Here is a 19,674-nt window from a genome sequence, read left to right on the forward strand (position 1 = left end):
TGTGAGGCGACCATACAACTACAGCATATTCAAGTTTTGGTCTAATCAGTGTTGTTATTATTTTCTTCATCATTTTTTTGTCCATAAAATGGAATAATACCCTTATATTTTGCATCATCCTGTAGGTTTCTTCAAATAGCTTGTTTATGTGCTTTTCTGGGGATAGTGTGTCTTGAATCGTTACTCCCAAATCTTTTTCTTAATGTACTACCTTTAATGTGTGAAGTCAACAGCAGTAGCTACTTTGTTTAGCATGAATAGCATTATTTCCAATTTTCTGAGGAGGGGAAACATGTCTCCAAGATGGTATGATCTGCTGCCACAACTGTGGAGGCATCCCATCAAGACAACAATAAGAAGAATAAACAACAGTCATTTCTAAGGAACCAAACTGAGCTCACCTGAGAATGGCAATACCCCAAACATAAATTGCCTTTACATAGGCAAGCTGATTGAGCCATGCACCGAATGCACTCACTGGTGAGAGAACTTATTCCTGACTCCATGCCTCCACCAGATCAATGCGTGCACTGATTGGCCAGCAGTCTTTCTTAAGTCTGTACACACTCCACCACACAATATAAGAGAGCAACCAAGCCACTGTACTTCAATCCCTCCTGAAGATGGTTTGCTCTAGACCAAAAGATGTCTACAGGAAACAACATGGGCTTCAGAAATCTACTCACTCACCTACAGGAACACCACACTCATAAAACTGGAAAGTACAGTACCCTCCCGAATTTCGCGCTAGCTTCGCTCCGAAGGGATAGCGCTAAACTCGAGAATCGCGAAACTCGGGGTATTGAAAACACTGAAAAAGCACTGATTCGTTCTGGTCCATGGAGAAGCGGACTATTTTTCCCACTTTACTCCCTTGTTATCTTAAAATACGTACCTTGGAAAAAGGAAAAAAATGGGAAGAGAGAACGGGTCGTTTTGAAGCCGCAGTTGAAGGCAACTGCCTTGCGATTGGCTGAGTTCTGAAAACATGCTTGTGATTCACTGGGAGTCCGATGACGTCATCACCGGCGCTCACCCAATCAGTGGCCTCACTGCCTAAAGGTGGTGTCCCACCAGCCATTTTCCTCCAATTCGCGCCCAACCGGGAGCGAGTTGTCGGCTGTCTGTAAGCTGGTGTCACACTGGGCCTTTTTCCTCCCACCACGTTGGAGGCAGCTAGGCCAACCGGCAACTCCAACTTTTCCAGGTGTGCGTCACACACGGCCAAGGTCAGTTGCCCGTATCCACATCCACAACATAAACAAAGCCCTTACCCTGTATCGACATGGTGTCATCTGCTAAAGTAAGGGCTGTCATAGCTTGTCCTGCCATTACCCAAGTTATGGACTTGTTGCTGTAGTTAAATAGAAGGAAGAAGCGGTTGTGGGTGTGGCATGCCTGTGGTTCCTCTTTGCCAATTCTCACTGTCACCATTGCGCGTGCGCGGCCACCCCACCCATCTATCTACACTCCGACCACATAAACACGTGGATCAAGTAACAACAAACACACACACATATGCACACACCAAACTCATCATGAACCGTGGCATATGTTTCTGACAAACGGAAATGATTTCTACATTTCCTAGAATGTGTTAGAACTTATTTGGTGAATGGTTCTTACAAACCAAACATTCCCAATGGCAAGAAGAAAGCAATGTTAAAGACAACTGCTCTCTTCTTGCCAAGAGTTAGGTTTTGTTCGTGTGAGCCACTCACTCTATACGTTCTAGCACACTCAAAGAAATGGTGAAATCATTTCTGTTTATCAGAAACATCTGCCATGGTTCATGATGAGTCTGGTGTATGCGTGCGTGTGTGTGTGTGTGTGTGTGTGTGTGTGTGTGTGTGTGTGTGTTCGTTGTTACTCAATCCACATGTTTATGTGGTCGAAGTCTAGATGGGCGGGTTGGCCGTGCACGCGCAGTGGTGACAATGAGAACTTCTGGCATGGGGGAACCACAGGCAAGCCACACCCACAACTGCTTCTTCCTTCTATTTAACTGCAGCAAGAAATCCATAACTTGGGTAATGGCAGCACAAGCTGCGACAGCCTCTACTTTAGCAGACGATGCCATGTCAATACAGGGCAAATGCTTTGTTTACATTGTGGATGTGGATACGGGCAACCGATCTTGGCCGTGTGTGACGTACACCCGGAAAAGTTGGAGTTGCCCGTAGCCCCAACAGTTGGAGGAAAATGGCCAGTGTGACACCACCTTAAGGCAGTAAAGCCGCTGATTGGGTAAGCACTGGCGATGACGTCATCGGACTCCCAGCGAATCACAAGCGTGTTTTCGGAAGTGTCAGCCAATCGCAAAGCATCCGCCTTCAACTGCGGCTTCATAACGACCAGTTCTCTCTTCCCATTTTTTTCATTTTTCCAAAGCATGTATTTAAAGACTACTTGGACAGAAGTTCCTCACATCCCCCCCCCCCCAATCCCACTCTCCCCAACTCTGGCTTCATTGTTTAATAACTGTCTCTCTCTCTCTCTCTCTCTTGACCGTAGCCCCAATGTTTGAAGGAAAACGGCCAGTGTGACACTACCTTTTAGGGCAGCGCACGTGACACCGACGGTAAGTAGACATGACCCATACATGTCAAAGCAGTGCGTAACTCGGGGTGATAATGCGCGAAAGTCAGGATGGTAAGAATTTAGGACTAAGTGCAAAACTCAAGGATCGCGAAACTTGGATAACGCGAAACTCGGAAGGGTACTGTACACTGTACATACTAAACAATACACTAACTACAGTTGACTTCAATAAAGCATACATTCTAAGTGGCCTACTCCCAAGCTATATATATATATATATATATATATATATATATATATATATATATATATATATATATATATATATATATATATATATATATATATATATATATATATATATATATATATATATATATATATATCCTTATCCGAAATGGAAGGAAGCCTCTTTCGGATAAGCCGATTTTCGGATAATCCGGATTTATGGCCACCATTTTGATCGCCGCCATTTTGATCGCCGGCATTGTGGCGTTAGACTGCCGCCGACTGACGATGTAAACAAACAATGAAACCAAACAAACACGCCGCTAAACAAAGTAGTACGCTTAAAACATGTGATGTAAATGTTTTATTGTATGTTTGTCTGTGTGTCTCCTTGTCTGGACCAGTGTATGTTGATACTTGTGGCGTTGCAGATCTGAATTGTGAATGTTGCAGAGTGCGATTGTGAATGGTTGTGCAAGCTTGCAAGTGTGACCTTGATGCATCGTGCAGGTGGAGACACAGTATGATGACTCATATTATCGCGCCTTCGTATGTTGGAAGGGAATGTGGCATGGAGTGGAGAGAGTCGTGTTTGTGTCGTTGTCTTGAGAGTACGGTGTGAGAGTAGTCGTGCAGTAGTTTGTTTGTTCGCCACCCTCGTCCTTGCTGGGGCGAAGGTGCGGACGGTGTTGTTGAGAGTTTGTTTAATGTTTTTGTCTAATACATTGATCTATTCGTTACAAGCTATTTGACATCGTATTAGAAAGCATATTCATTTTAACTGTTCTTATCAATTTTAATTGTGTTAATATAGTACATATGTAGTTACTTTTATTTATTTTGATGTTTTATAACGTTTTAGTATAGAAAAAAAAAAAAATTGCATTATCCTGATCAATTTAGGATAATCCGGTTTTTCGGATAATCCGCTTTTAGGCTGTATATATATATATATATATATATATATATATATATATATATATATATATATATATATATATATATATATATATATATATATATATATATATATATATATATATATATATATATATATATATATATATATATATATATATATATATATATATATATATATATATATATATATATATATATATATATATATATATATATATATATATATATATATATATATATATATATATATATATATATATATATATATATATATATATATATATATATATATATATATATATATATATATATATATATATATATATATATATATATATATATATATATATATATATATATATATATATATATATATATATATATATATATATATATATATATATATATATATATATATATATATATATATATATATATATATATATATATATATATATATATATATATATATATATATATATATATATATATATATATATATATATATATATATATATATATATATATATATATATATATATATATATATATATATATATATATATATATATATATATATATATATATATATATATATTCAAAGTAGTATATCTTTTATATATATATATATATATATATAAAAATTATAATGAACTATCTAATGGAAAAATATACATGCTATTCACAATATGGTCATGTAACTATTATGTGGTATAGTATAAAATTCACTGATTAACAATATCACATTACATCCATGCTTCAAGAAACTGTCAATACACTAAATCTTTGGTATGGATATTGATTAATTTAATTAATAAAACAATTTTATGGTCAATTTTCATGGAATTAAAATTGTTCATGTAGTAACATTAATAATTTCATTTACTTTGCCACAGTTAATCCAAGAAACATTAATAAAAAATCTAAACATATCAAAACAAATTCCATTACTTTTGGCCATGAGTAATGGAATTTACTTGGCCTTTTGACCTTGACGTTCTTGTACATCTATTTCCCCAAGACTAAGGGCAGCATTGTAGCCCTGCATCAGTGCTAAAATTGACTTAAGAACTCCAACAGGCAGCAGCACATATGACATCATCCGCCATAATCCAATGCCAGCAATAAATGGCCCTTCTGTGAAGTGTAGAAGGTACAGAGATGAGTAGAAAAGCTCATTACCAGCACACATGAGGAACAGAACAGTCCTGGAGGAATAGTAGATGCGCAGGATTGGATTGGGGTTGGAATCTATTCCTTTGTGACTTTGACGACCTGCCAAAAGAGTTCTGTGGGAAAGAAAAATGATTCACAGTAATACACAGGTTTTTATGTTGACATCCATTTCTTGCATAGCATAGACAAAAGGGATTTAATAAGGCTTTATGGACATACATTCCAATAGTGACTGATATAGATATGCTTTTGTCCTATTATTATCCTCGTGAATTTTTAGTGTTCAGTGTTGACATGCAATGAAACTGATGAAAAGTTTATTAAATGTGTAAAGAAATGGTCAATACATGTGCCAGGTCATATGCAGCATGCTGGCTGCTATAAAAACAATGCATCCTAACCTCTATGTTTTCCTCTACCATTCTTAATCTCTTTTTTTTTGTAGACAGATTCCAACCATAATGAACAAACATGACCTAACCAATACCTAACTCATCATAACCAACACAAAATACCTAGTACAAACTGTCTTTTTTCTTGCAGCAAGAGGGATTCTGCTCTGGGGCAGAAAAAAAAACAAGTGAGGATAAAAAAAAGCCCACTAATCGCTGCTCCTATAAAAGATAGTAGTAAAGAGTAGCCAAAAGAGAGATCAATTTCAGGTGAAGAGGTGTCTCAATACTCTCCTCTTAAAAGAGGCCAAGTCATAGGAAGGAGCAAATACAGATGAAGGAAGGCTGTTCCAGAGTTTACCAGTGAAGGGGATGAAAGAATGAAGATGCTGGTTAACTCTTGCACAAAGGATTTGGACAGTATAGGAATGAGCTAGAGTAGAAAGTCGAGTGCAGCGGGGCCGTGGGAGGGGGGGGAGGTATGCAGGAAGTTCAGAAGAGCAGTCAGCATGAATATATCGATAGAAGATAGAATGAGATGCAACATGGCAGCAGGACTGAAGAGATAGACAGTCAGTAAGACAAGGGGAGTTGATGAGATGAAGAGCCTTAGATGCCAACGTCCACTTTCTAATCTCAATTTTCTGTGTCACAGGAGCTACATATTTTTCAGCTGTCTCTTACAAAATGCCATGAAATACAAGTGTGTGACCATGTGCCACTGAAAGTTGTGGAGATATTCCTCCATAATTGATCTTGGTGGCAAAATTTATTGCAGTGTCATCATAAATTGATGGGGGATAACAATAACTGTACTGCTGGCTCATTTTGAGAAGAAATGTGCAACATCTGTGCTGCCTCTGTTGTTTCTACCTAATAGGGAAACAACAAATTCCCTTTTCCCAGCCACACTCCAATACTACCTCAGTATTATTTTGCATTCACTGCAAGAACTCATTGTATGTACTTACCATCTTTTCTTACATTTATTTATTATAATATATTCATAATTATAATAATATAATATTGTAATGTAATATAACAATATATTATGATACATAAACTGTTAGTTGTACTAAATTTTGTTGTTTTGCCATAATCAGACATGCTGAAAATTTGGACAGAGTCTTCTCATTACTAGTATGATAATTAAGACAAATGCACATTAACCCATAAAGCGTCGGCAAATATGACACCACCTTCACCGGCCACATCTTGGATTTTTTTTTTCTTGGCGAAACCAGTCTTAAATGATATGAAAGGAATGGAAATGACAGTCATTGCGCCAAGAACTGACTGAAAGTGGTATTATGGCGCACAAGATATTCCGAGGTAGAGTTAGCGGCTACGCAAAACCTCATGTATATAGTTTTTTCGCTTCCTCTTTTTCTCACACTTGGAGCAATGAGCTGGGGACATGCATAACATCATTACTGTGTTGAGAGGAAAACAACATGTCATATTCTAGCTTCAAGAAATTATACAGTCACAAAAAAAGCCCTTTCAAGAGAGAGAGAGCATGTTTGTCTAAAAATCAAATCGATGACAACTACCAGATAATCTGTGTGTGTTGCCTTTCAGAGTGCGAATATTTTTTAATAATATGTATTTGTTTTCCATACGACAAAACAAAAGGCATATCATAGTTTAGAATTCATATTGTACAAGGTTTCACAACCACAACACAACACACAAAAAAACACAAGAAATGGGGAGAGTAAGTAATGGAAATTAGAATGTGTTCATATTAGCAGGGATGAAGTGCCATTAGGTGGCTACCACAAAAATAATGGAGCAGAAACCGCTACAAAATTGAAAACTAATAAAAGGAAAAAAAGACGATATTCATGTTAGCAGGGTCAAGGAGGCAGCATATATGGTGTGCGTAATGTATGAGAGCAGTATATGGAGACGTTTTGAGGACGTAATTTATCAGGAAAAGGATGGAAGGAGGTTGACTTATCTCTTACATCTCCGATGCTCGAATGTCTGAGAGCAGCCGACGTATCTCTTACGTCTCTGACGCTTTACGGGTTAAGCACTCATGCATCTGAACATGCACTATCCAGACTTAATAAATATATATAATGATAAATAAATACTAGGAATAAATTTGAATGTGGCATGCCTTCTGAGTTGGCAAAAAATGTGAGCTTGTCCATATACTTCTGGTCCATGCACCTGGTTTCTGGGAGCTGTGTGGCAAGGGTAATTTTACTACTTGCAGTGTAAACAGTGCACTAACAACCTTCCAAAAGCAAGCATCTACATACAGCATTAACACTCAAGAAGATACTTGAGCATTTAAAACATGCATGGTTTGATGCAAAATAAAGATCAACCTTCTCTTATTTTAATAAAGAAAAGGACATGATCATAGCATATACCATGGAAAACACAGCTCCAATTAAGACATATAATCAGGATGCAAGAAAGGTTATTGGCAAACCTCAGTCTCATCAAATCGTACTGTACTGTTGCTGCTATGTATAAAGAGCCCCGAGTGGATGGTGAAAATCAAATAAAATGTTTTAACCCACTAACTCCAAATTTGATTATTAGTGTAAGCAGGAACAAAATTTAACTTTGGGCCCCTGGATCCACCCTACACCACCCCACCACCCACTTACCCCGAGACTGAGTTAACGTGACCAATTGTCCAGCAACATTACTCTGAAATGCTTCCTGCCAGACTACACTGAGTCTGTTAACCTATGCCAGATGTGGAAAATGGTACAGAAAATTGACTCCAGCAACACAACATGGGTGACAGCTCTTGTAGTCACCCCTAAAGTGCTCGGGTCTCAAAGGAGCAGTGATGCTCCACACAGTGCAGGTAGCCAAGACAAGATGGGGCATAGTTGCAAAATTTCATACCCCCTGTATCAAAAAAAACTTTTCATATCTGATCTGCCTTTAGACGAATTTGTTCAGATTCATGAGTGATTACCTACTGGACAATGGAAATGGTCTGTGGCAGGGCATACATCTAGTCTTGTAGATACTTAAGTGATTCTGAACAGTGGAATAAATGACTGCAACATTTATTACTCACGTGTGGAGATGCAACCAGTGACAGGATATATCAATGGTCATAGACACTTGGAAGAGAAACATATACTGTGGATAGAAGTGGCTCAAAGTCACAAGAAGACACATGGTCCCACAGCGGTCTGTCAGCATATCCAACATTGCTCCAAACTTTGTAGCTGTGGAAAGATAAATCATATTCAGTTACACTGTATCCTACTGTATTACTGAATTACAATTGTTTATAATACTTTTAACTTTAAATATTTGCATTTATCATGTTATTAAGTGAGATGGATGTACAACCCACTCTCAGTAGAAGCCACGTGTAAGCTATCTGGCCTCTTGTAGTCTCCTCATTTCCTTGTGTATCCTTGTGCCTGACAGATATATCTTATACTACTAAGGTTTTGTAGATAGAAAGGATTGTGGAGTTGGTTTCTTGATTATAATGATTTTACCAGGGAGCATAGAACAATTCATCAGCATCAATGAAAAGGTAGCAGGAATCATTATCAGGTTGAATATTCTATCTATCTATTTATCTATATCTCTGACGCCTTGCTCCCTCGAGAGAACTTCCCTCCAGGGGGTGGCCGCGGCAGAAGTGTCTCCATCTCTTCCTGTTCTGGCACTCCCTCTCAGCACATACAATCAATCCTGCTACTTCCAACTCTCTCACCCTATTGATCCATATCACAGGTGGTCTTCCCATAACACCCCCTCCCTCAATCCTTCCCTCATACACTCTCTTCATGAATTCATTCTCCCCCATTCTCATCGCATGTCCAAACCATCTCAGTGCACCAAGCTTCACCCACTCCACTCCTTTCGCTGTCGCACCCATACCAAACCACTCATACACGCTTTCATTACTTTCTCCATCCCATCCTGACACACCACATGCACCTCTTATATAACTCATTTCCACTGCACGTATTCTTGATTGCTGTGCTGTATTCCATGTCCACGTCTCTGATGCAAATGACAGAGTTGGCAGGATAATACCGTTCCTTATTCCCCTCTTTCCTCCATGCTCACACTTCTTCCTTTCATAACTCTCTCCAAAAAGGTTGAATAAAAGTTACAAAATTAAATTAATCCAGATTGATGTCCCATCATCAACTTATAATCATGATGAAGTATAAAAATTCTATGATGGTATGAAAACAGTAGTGTAAACCATAAGTCAAGTTTTCAATAGTTATGGTAGACCGTGGCAAGATGTTGCTCCCTCAACAAGTTTCAGAGCGGGTGAAAAAAGTATTATTGACAGCTAACCCAAGTCCAAAGATATCTTGCTACTCCTTTTGAATAAATGTTAGTATCAAGAAAAAGAAAAAAATAACAAATAAATAATTAATTACTAATTATCAATAAATGAGGAAAATGAGGAGGAAAATTTTATATGGGAGACTATTAAAAAATTAAACATTGAAAATCAAGGGGAGAAGACATAAATTAACTCTTTGATACTAGTCTTGTTGACTTATTGGCAAGATGGACAGCATAAAGATGAGTTTGAGTGGGTCCTGTGTGACAATATCATGGTACAGGGAAAGGGCAATTCTCAAAGAAATTAAAAATATGAGCATACAGTACCTTGGTTTAGTATTCTTGCAGCATGACCATCAAAGGCATCCAGGAAACCAGAGAGGATGTACATTGAGGAAGCCATAATGTAATCCGTGGGCATGTAGTAGAATGACAACAAGGCCAGGATGATACGGGCATAACCTGGCAAAGTAAGTAAGAATTAGTTATGATGAAAAGTTTATTTGTTTACTTATGATCCTTCTTTGTGTGTGATTGCTTCCTGAAGATGCTGGGGCTGGTGATGAAAGTAATGAAAGAGTACACCCCTGATTTTTCCAATGAATGCAAAGCAAACTGTTTTAATCTGTCTTTGGATTTTAAGTTTCGAAGCTCATGGATATTTTTTTTTAATTCTTTTCAGCCAGAAAATAGTCTCCAGAATAAGTGCAGAATAAAATGACAAAACTAAACATATAGAAAAGGATTATATGTAACACCTCAATTTGCACTCAATGATTGGAAAAGCATACAGTACAGGGTAGCCTGACTTGTGTGTGTTCCTTCTTTCACATTCAGTCAGCAAGGTCATAGGTTAAGCATTCAGATGTGAGATTCATTTGTAGAAAAAAATGTAGTGTAATGCAGAGTAGAATCCTTGGTGTGAGTGTACAGAAGTTAATTATTCCTGTACTAAAGATCATTAATGAATAAGAGAAAGGGATGTATATACTACGGAAGTTTGTTCTGTAAAATTCATTAATAAATAAGAGAGAAGAGATGAACAGCACGGAACACCATTGTTTATACGTATCATGTACAGCGGACAGAATGGTGACTTTTTAAATGGTTAAAAAGGATTGACACATGTAATATTAATAAAATTCTTGTACTACTGAAAAAAACCCACCTGCAGCAATGTGTATATCAAATAAGTTTAGACTCAACAAGGAGATATAGAAGCAAAATCAACTCTATAAACATGCTATAATAGATGAGTGGAACAAACCAGGCAAGACAAGGAAGACAAAATGCAAATAACTCATTCTTACGAGTTATCACATTTAGGTGTCAGGAATAGTGTGGTTCCCTTGTATCTGAGGTTTGATCCCACCATATAAAATGCTCTTAGTGACATTATCAGATAAGCCCCCTACATCAGGCTATTCCAGCACTACCAATAACTCAATTGATTGTGCTGTCCCCCCTCATGACCAGAAAGGGAGTGTGGGGCAAAGCATTCCAGACAGGTTAGTTTGTAGCCATCTCTGCAAGTTTGTAATTTGAACATTCATAAGTAGGGGAGCACTTGTAATAACTGTTTGGGGGAATACCTATAATAAATTTCCTGAATCACACCCATCTCAGTATGATGGAAAATGACATCATTGAATCCATGTCCTCCCACTCAACATTCTCTTAAACTAATACTTAATGGATAGTAACCTATCACCAGGCGCGGATCCAGGAAAATTTTTTGGGGGGGGCCCGATTGTTGAAGTGTACGACGAAATTTCCTAACACACAATTTGGAATGTCCTGTGAGTTTTTTGTTATAGCCGCAGTGCGCTTTTGAGCTAGTTTTCCTGTATCCGCTGAGGACCATGAGGGGTAGGCCCGGGCCCCCTGGGCATCCCCTTGGATGTGCCAATGCCTATCATCCTTAAATCAAAAACCTATCATTGCTGAAGATAAAACTTCTGCAAAAATAATAATCTATCAACACTTAATTGGCTGTTTAAATCTCAAAAACTATTCATTTGCAAAAGAAACAGTTATCAGAGATGAATTGTCTATCAAATCCTATGAAATAAAAGAAATGTCAGCCATCACCGGTATAAAGGTGTAATTTTGTAATAGTACCCGACTTAGTAACCTATCAGATATACTTCTCGGGTTTCTTCCACAGATGAGCAGACACACCACCACACACTGAGCCAACAATTAAACAAAAACCCTCAGTAATGACTGTGTGGGGCCTCACTTCTGGGATAATACCTTCCCCACTCTTGAACATAACATGCATATTAACCTCAGAAAATATACACCTCGGGCAAGACTAAGGGCTAGGCAAAACTTCTCCAGCCATTATGGAGTCAATGACCGGGACAGCTTGCCACAATACATGACAGTCAAGGCGAGACAGACATTTTAACGATACGGGCCAATACATCAGCCCAGCCCATACATTTATCTCATAAGGGAATACTACGACGCATTGCCATATTAATTGAATGTCATTATGAATTCACAGCTATGTATCTTTCCTCCAGCCTCTGTAGGGGGCGAGGAGGCTTTTATCGATCACACTTCCGCAGAGCATGATGGTTAGGCCGAGTATTTACAGTATGATCTTGAAGCCTATTACCCACCGATGAGGTTAGGCACGAATAAGAATATGTTCTCTGCCATCCTCGCTGTCTTCCTCCTGGCGCAGAAGTAATGGGTGAGTGAGGTCCAAGGATCCCTGTGTGCTGACAGGTGTGTGTTGACACCGGGCTCTGGCAGTGGCAGGTGAAGTAGTAGTAGTAGAGTCCCTTTATAGAGAGTCCCGACATAGGCGGCCCTGTGTATAAGGCTGCTGGGCGCCATTTTTGGCCCTTCGAGCACCGCGCCGACTTTGAAATCTGAGGTATTAAAAACATGATTTTTACCTATTTTGGAAGCGGATTCGGCTGCTTTTTAATGTAACAATGCCTTGCTGACTAGCCTTCGGTTGTAGCAACATGCCACAGAGGGGATACAAAGTGTATTAATTAACTGCAATGCCGCTGAGAAGACAGGGGTGTGCTAACAGTCGGTCGTCTTGGGAGGAAACCATCGGTTATGACAGCGAGACGCCTGCTCGCGTGCCTGCTCGCGTGCCATCTGAGTCTGCTCGCGTGCCTGCTCAGACTGTGCCTCACGAGCCACTGCCATTTCCTGCTTCACACCGGCCGTCACGGCGGCAGCGAGCAAGTCCAACTGCCTCGGCTTCACCTCACTCGTATCAGCCTCTGCCTTGCCCTCCTTCTCACCCTCACGGCCACCGTCCTGAGACGCCATGACGACACGGCGAGCCTCACTGTTCACTGTTCACTAATCCCACTCCTGACACCAAATGTTACACCACCGGCCCGCACACCGGACTCCAAGCACGGGCAAGCGGTGTGCCTCAACCCCAGACCACCACACACGGGCCGTGAACGCCCCAGAACAGCAAGACACACAGCGCTGACATTCCCAAGGCCGCCCCAACACGAGGGAAGCAAGGCAGGGCAAGGAGGCTCACAGTGCAGGTTTTCTACTTTACTTAACAGCTCTAACACGTACAGAACACTGGTTTACACGGCACAGTAACTCCCAGTACTCAGAGGGGCACAGACACAGCACAGGGCTTACAAAAGCGGGCAGGGCACGCAGGGGCAGCGGCACACGTCCCTCGTCTCTCGCAGCTCGGACCTCTCTCTCCTTGCCCCGCGGCGCGGCCGGCGGCTCCCCGGCCCGGCCGCCGCGATGCACCCCATGCCGCCGGCCATCACCAGCCCTCCGCGCCCCAAACTAGCACCCCCCCCATACAAATAACACAGATACCCCAAAAAATATCCCCCCTGGCGTAACACTATCCCCCCCCCTCAAAGAAGCAGTCGACCCGACTGCCCCAACAGGCAACAAACAAAAAGAATACACGAAATGAAAAAATAAATCAGTCCTCCGGCACGTCACAAAAGTCTCTTAACCATCCCGGCCGTCGCCTCTCTCGCCGAGGGCGCCGCGGAGCGGCAATGCGCAGTGCCGAGTGATCATGACGCTTCCCGGCACCCGAGTGATCATGAGGCTTCGCGTTACCACGTACCGGTACCGGATACCGCTAGGAATCGATTCTTCGCGGTACCCAGTACCGGTACCTGGTACCGCGAGGAATCGATTCTTCGCGGTACCCGGTACCGGTATCGGGTACCGCGAAGAATCGATTCTTCGCGGTACCCGGTACCGGTACCTGGTACCGCGAAGCCTCATGATCACTCGGGTGCCGGGAAGCGTCATGATCACTCGGCACTGCGCATTGCCGCTATAGCACCGGTACCGTCTGGATCTTAGTGACGCTCGGCGCCCGCCCGCCTCCATGTGGTATCACGCGGTATGGGCCCTGTGTGGAGACGCTGAGTCACTGCCTCGCTGACCGTCCCCCCAAGTTCCCACCATTTTGTCCTGGTTTCCGTTTCCATTATTTTATTATTTTATTTAATTATTGGAGTTACTGGATAATTCTTCATGTCCGATTCTTTTTCTTTTTTAGGTTGCTAATAAATATTGTTATTGCTATTAGACTATGATCGAGTACATCCATAATAACTATACATGCTATTTTTTTTCTTCGAAAAAATAAATATTCACTTTATTCAGAGAGAGAGAGAGAGAGAGAGAGAGAGAGAGAGAGAGAGAGAGAGAGAGAGAGAGAGAGAGAGAGAGAGAGAGAGAGAGAGTTTTCTTCACAGGAAATTTATTTGGGAATTTCATCAGAAGTCATAGAGATAAAAAAAAAATACTCCTTCGGGTACCGGTACCGGTACCGGTACTAACGGTACCTGAGTTTTCGGTACCGGTACCTGATTACAAGACATCTGTATAAGCACAAAAATGTCCTCAATATTTATAGAAAAAAATAAATACAAAAGAGAACTATAAGAACTATCTCAAGAATTATGAAATTATGGCTTCCTTCTCCTCTCAAGAGCATATATTATATCTCAATATAAACCATGGCAAATTAACATTTTTATAACTGTTGCAACACCTGTAGTGTTTAAATTGAAATAAAATTGATAGAATCATGAAAAAAACAACTGTCCGGATCATAACGACTCTATAAAAAATAAATGGGTGGTCACACGTACCCCACCTCCAACACTAGATCTGGGTGTTCGTATTTTACAGCAATTAATACCTTCGCAGTGCATCGCTGCTTCACCGTAATAATGTATATTTCGCTACTTACCATATTATTGAAGTGAGAGTTTACGATACACCCTGAAAATATTACATACGATCGAGATGCCAAAAAACATAAAATCGCACTTCCATCGAAAAGATAAGCTCTGAGGGCGTGGGTGTCCCGTGTGGACCAAGGCAACAAAGTTTTGCACATTCACAAAATCTCACGGCATTCATGGAGTAACATTCATTTAAAAAAAAAAACGTGATGTCCGGACCATCCCACTGTCCGAATCATCTCCGCTCTCCCCTACACACACACACACACACACACACATATATATATATATATATATATATATATATATATATATATATATATATATATATATATCAGCTGCCATACATTTAGTGTATTAATTATTTTCAATTTGAAGGGGGCAGCGCATACATACATTCATATATATATACACACACACACACACACACACATATATATATATATATATATATATATATATATATATATATATATATATATATATATATATATATATATATATATATATATATATATATATATATATATATATATATATATATATATATATATATATATATATATATATATATATATATATATATATATATATATATATATATATATATATATATATATATATATATATATATATATATATATATATATATATATATATATATATATATATATATATATATATATATATATATATATATATATATATTATAATATATATATTTTCATATATTTAGGGGCAGCGTGCGCACAGGTGAGGCGGTCAAGCAGTCACGTGACGTGCCGCCCCGCCAATGAGCGTCCATGTGGCGCCTGTGTGCACACTGGGTTGCCTTGATTAACTTGTTTTCGTTGTTTTCCTCTTCTTTTCAACCTCTTACTCGCATTCCGCTACTCGCGTCCTGCTATGCCAGATGATGTTATATTAACGTCGTGTGATCTGTATTCATCCTGTCGCAGGTAGTTTTAGGCCGGTGCCTGAGCCGCCCTCAGGAGTGCCCTGCCTGGGGGTCACGGGAGGGCGCCGCGCTCACGAAGGCGACCAGCAAAACAATACAAACCATCAATGTATTTTTTCACTGGATTGATGGGATGGTTACCTTACTTTAGAGGGTGCAATGATTAGTGGAATGGCGATTTAAGGAGAAAATACTTTGCTGGTACTAAAGTGAGGCTGTTTCTGTGAATACTCGAGGAAGATATTTCTGGTGGCGGCGGCAACGCAGCACACAGTCAAGATGGCCGCATGTCTCCAGCAGGACGGAGACTCGAGTGATCCCGAGAACTCTGGCCCTTCCTCCCTCGCACAGGCCTTGAAGCATCAGTCCGGTGGCATCCAAGGAGGCGTCTTAAACTCCAGCGACACGTCCGAGGCCATCAAGCTGAAGGGTGACAAGGTAAGGCTGTAATACGCCATTGTTGTTGTAGGTGGTGACTACGGAGGCTCCGCCGGGGAAAAAGAGTCAAGAAAATTACGTCTCGTGCGTGGGTTGATGGTGGGACTCCTAGTATTTTATTCCTTGGACATGCACACGAAGAATAAGGTGTGGGCTGGGGCAGGAATATGGTTGTCACTGGAGTAGCAGCAGTAGTAGCAGCAGCAGTGACCACCACCAAATGGAGTAGAAGTGGAGTCACGCCCTGCCTGTGCCACTCCGCCTTCCACTCTTATCTCTCGTCTGGCTGCTCACCACATACACAAACCAGCCAGTCACACACACTACTCGGGAACAGTTGCAAATAAATCACTGCAGCAGCACGTGAGTCCATATGCTTGCTATTAACCAGTGAGAAACGAGAGAAACCCAAGATTGCAGGCTTCGTGTACTCTATACTTATATATCATCATGGGTGCAGAGGGGGAAAAAATGGAAAACAGATGATATTGATCTAAGCCACGAGGTTCAGGGTTATGTTAAGTAAGAGTTCTGGCAGCGATGTGTGTGTGTGTGTGCGGTTTGGTACAAGTCATCCCCCACACCCAGCTAGCCAGCCAGCCAGTAGTGCGTGTTCCAGTTTGCGCCACTGACTCACCTCATGTTTGCATTTTCGAGTGATACACGTCGAAAACTAAACTACCTCGTCTCTCTCTTGGTCGCCTCTGCATCCTGATTCAGTAGGTTAGTATAAGAAGCAATACCGTTATCCCAAGTGCAGTGAAAGGACAATTTTAAGTTATGATAGGAGTGTGTGCAATCATCATGGTGTGGTGTAAATATTGTGCATACATCATTAACATTAAAGTAAGGAAATGCTAACTTCAGGTTTACAGACTTAGGTGGGTTTTTGCTTAATCCATCATTTGTTGACTCATTATCCAGAGGTCAGTCTTGATTTATTGAGTGTTAACACTTTCACCAAGTTAGGCTCTTACTTTACTATGTCAGTTAAGCAATGGTGGTTCCTCTTTATCCAGTAGTATGTAATGTTCAAATATGCACTATACTTAGGGTTTCTTATACTATATAACATCTTTTTTAGGTAGGATATAGAGGATCAATTTTTACAAAGGGAGAATTGTCAAATATTACCTGTAACATGTGTTTTCTAACATACTTCAATACTAATGAAACTAATATTGCCATGATTTTCACTGCCAATGAGTCCCTCTTTTCTCTCCCAACAAGCCCTCAGACCTAAGGGAATGTTTCTTTAGGGGGTGGGAGGTGACAAAAATTATTATCTGGCAATGTCACTAAAATAGTTTAATTATTTGTAACCACTATATGGAACTCTGCCCCTCTTGACCTTATTACCACAATTAAACCATAACCTATTAACCTCCGTGGTGCTGTGGTTAGTGTGTCTAGCTACAAATCTGCGGGGCCAGGTTCGAATCCTGGTCCGGGCAGTCAGCCTTCGGCTCACCCATCTGTTCATCCTCCCTTTTGGGTTGGTCAGTAAATAGGTACCTGGGGAAGGTAAACTGTGGTGACCCAGATGTCACACTGTCCCAATGTTATAAGGTTCTTACCTACCACAGGCTCAAGGGCCAATGCGATGGAGATGAGGACCAAGGTCGTGCACAGCTATAATGAATACCCCCAACTTTACCTTTACCTTATCAACCTCAAAAATTTTAAGATTGCACCTATATCATTATGGTGAGGCAGGCCACCACTGAACTTGTGCCTTGCCACTTTCCTCTTAAACTGTCAGCACCCTGCCTTTAAATATTGGGTAGTAACCTATCACTGCTAAAATAATAAACCATCATTGTCAAGCAGAGTAACCTTTAGCCTGTAAAATAATAACCTACCACTGCTAGGGATGGTAAACTATTACAGATAGTCCTCGAGTTACCAGGTATGTATTCGACTTGCAACTGCTTGCACTTATAACGAGGCCAATATTGATAGTAATTCTAGGTAAAGTAATAAGTTGACATTTCACATAACCTGCCATGGCTAGAGCAGCTGTTTGTTTACAGGGCATTCATGCCCCCCCCACACACACACACACTCCTTACTCTGCCACTGTCCTCTTGCTCTCATCTCACTCCAGCCCACCTGTGCATCCTCCACAGGTGTTTCTGGAGTTCACACTGTAAGCTTTGCTCACATTACAGTCTGTGACAACATTATTAAATTAGCCAGAACCTTTGAAGTTGATCAGGAAGAAGTGGTCATTACTGTAAAAAGTCGGTGGGCTGGTAATAGTCCATGGTATCATATTTATTGGCACCTGTTGTTATTGTTTAGGTGTTGGTCTTGGCTCAGGTGACATTTCTAAATCACCCAGAACTTTCATTTGAAGTTAATGAAAGAGAGGTCATTACAGGGAAAGTCAGTTGCTTGGTAATAGGTGCACGGAGAGTGACTACTCACACATTGCTTAAATTTGACAAGTTGTGCTTGGCACCTATAGTGTTTGGTATTGAATTTGTTGGCATAATTTGTTATTGTTTTGGTGTTGGCTTATTGGTCTTGTTCGTAAGTTCATATGGTAATTAAAAAGTTGTAGTAAAACCAGCAATCCACTCAAAATGTTCTAATGGTAGTATGATGTTTAATCACTCACATCCTCTACCAAATCAGTCTTGGTCTTGGTCATCAGTGGCCGTTGTCCTGTTCGGCCGTTAGAACTTTAGGCCGTTATACTATTCGGCCGTAGGACTTTGGCTCAAGAAATGTTTTGGCTGTGAGATGCTTTGGACGAAGGGGCGAAGGGATCAGCAAGAAAATCGTATAAAACAGGATCTAAACCATGAGATAGATAGGAATTGTCTAGTTTGGGATGACCTCAGATGTAAAAATATCCTTGTGTATATATATATATATATATATATATATATATATATATATATATATATATATATATATATATATATATATATATATATATATATATATATATATATACACACACACACACACACACACACACACACACACACACTGTATACAGTCACCTCTTGATTAACATGAGTTTAAACAACACACTTTTGATTTAACACGAGTTTATATTTAAGGAGATATGATTAACTAACGCGATATTTTCGATTTAACATGCGTTTAATCGATGACATCACGCACACCCACACTACCTCTGGCGGGAACCATGCTGAGACGCTCTGTTTCTCCTCAGTCTGAAGCTAGCCCACACTGTGAGTGGAACGTTTCTCTGGAATACACTGCTTTTTCACCACTACTATGGTACCCAAGCATTCTTCCACCTCCTCACAGGAAAATGCTGCCAGGAAGTCAAGAAAGACTCACCATTGAAATAGTTTAGTGGCGATCGCCGCTCATTGGTAACGATCAAAACAAAGAAAAGTGACTGTGAAAACGGACCTAAATCCCAATATTTTACATTTAAAATTCTTGATACTTACTGGGATTGGCCAGAACTGGTCCTTCTTAGAGACTCGAGGCTACTGCT

At 40.1% G+C, this 19,674-nt stretch overlaps 2 protein-coding genes across 2 annotated transcripts in view; one reads left to right on the plus strand and one right to left on the minus strand.

The window, feature by feature from the left end:
* Window positions 1-4,335: 4,335 nt before the first annotated feature.
* LOC127003992 (CDP-diacylglycerol--inositol 3-phosphatidyltransferase-like) lies at window positions 4,336-12,397 on the minus strand. Its single transcript, XM_050871132.1, has 4 exons — window positions 12,194-12,397; window positions 9,891-10,025; window positions 8,314-8,467; window positions 4,336-4,979 (listed from the first exon to the last, which is right to left on the minus strand). The coding sequence occupies exons 1-4, from the start codon at window positions 12,231-12,233 to the stop codon at window positions 4,664-4,666; spliced, it is 645 nt and encodes a 214-aa protein (XP_050727089.1). The 5' UTR covers window positions 12,234-12,397; the 3' UTR covers window positions 4,336-4,663.
* A 3,325-nt stretch (window positions 12,398-15,722) lies between these two features.
* The window catches only part of LOC127003206 (uncharacterized), a 76,459-nt gene continuing 72,507 nt past the window's right edge, over window positions 15,723-19,674 (plus strand). Inside the window, exon 1 of the mRNA XM_050869585.1 lies at window positions 15,723-16,190. Coding sequence (XP_050725542.1) covers window positions 16,032-16,190 — 159 coding nt within the window. The 5' untranslated portion in view covers window positions 15,723-16,031. The remainder of the gene's footprint in view (window positions 16,191-19,674) is intronic.

The sequence above is a fragment of the Eriocheir sinensis genome, chromosome 3 (genome assembly GCF_024679095.1).
Source record: "Eriocheir sinensis breed Jianghai 21 chromosome 3, ASM2467909v1, whole genome shotgun sequence".
Taxonomy (NCBI): Eukaryota; Metazoa; Arthropoda; class Malacostraca; order Decapoda; family Varunidae; genus Eriocheir; species Eriocheir sinensis.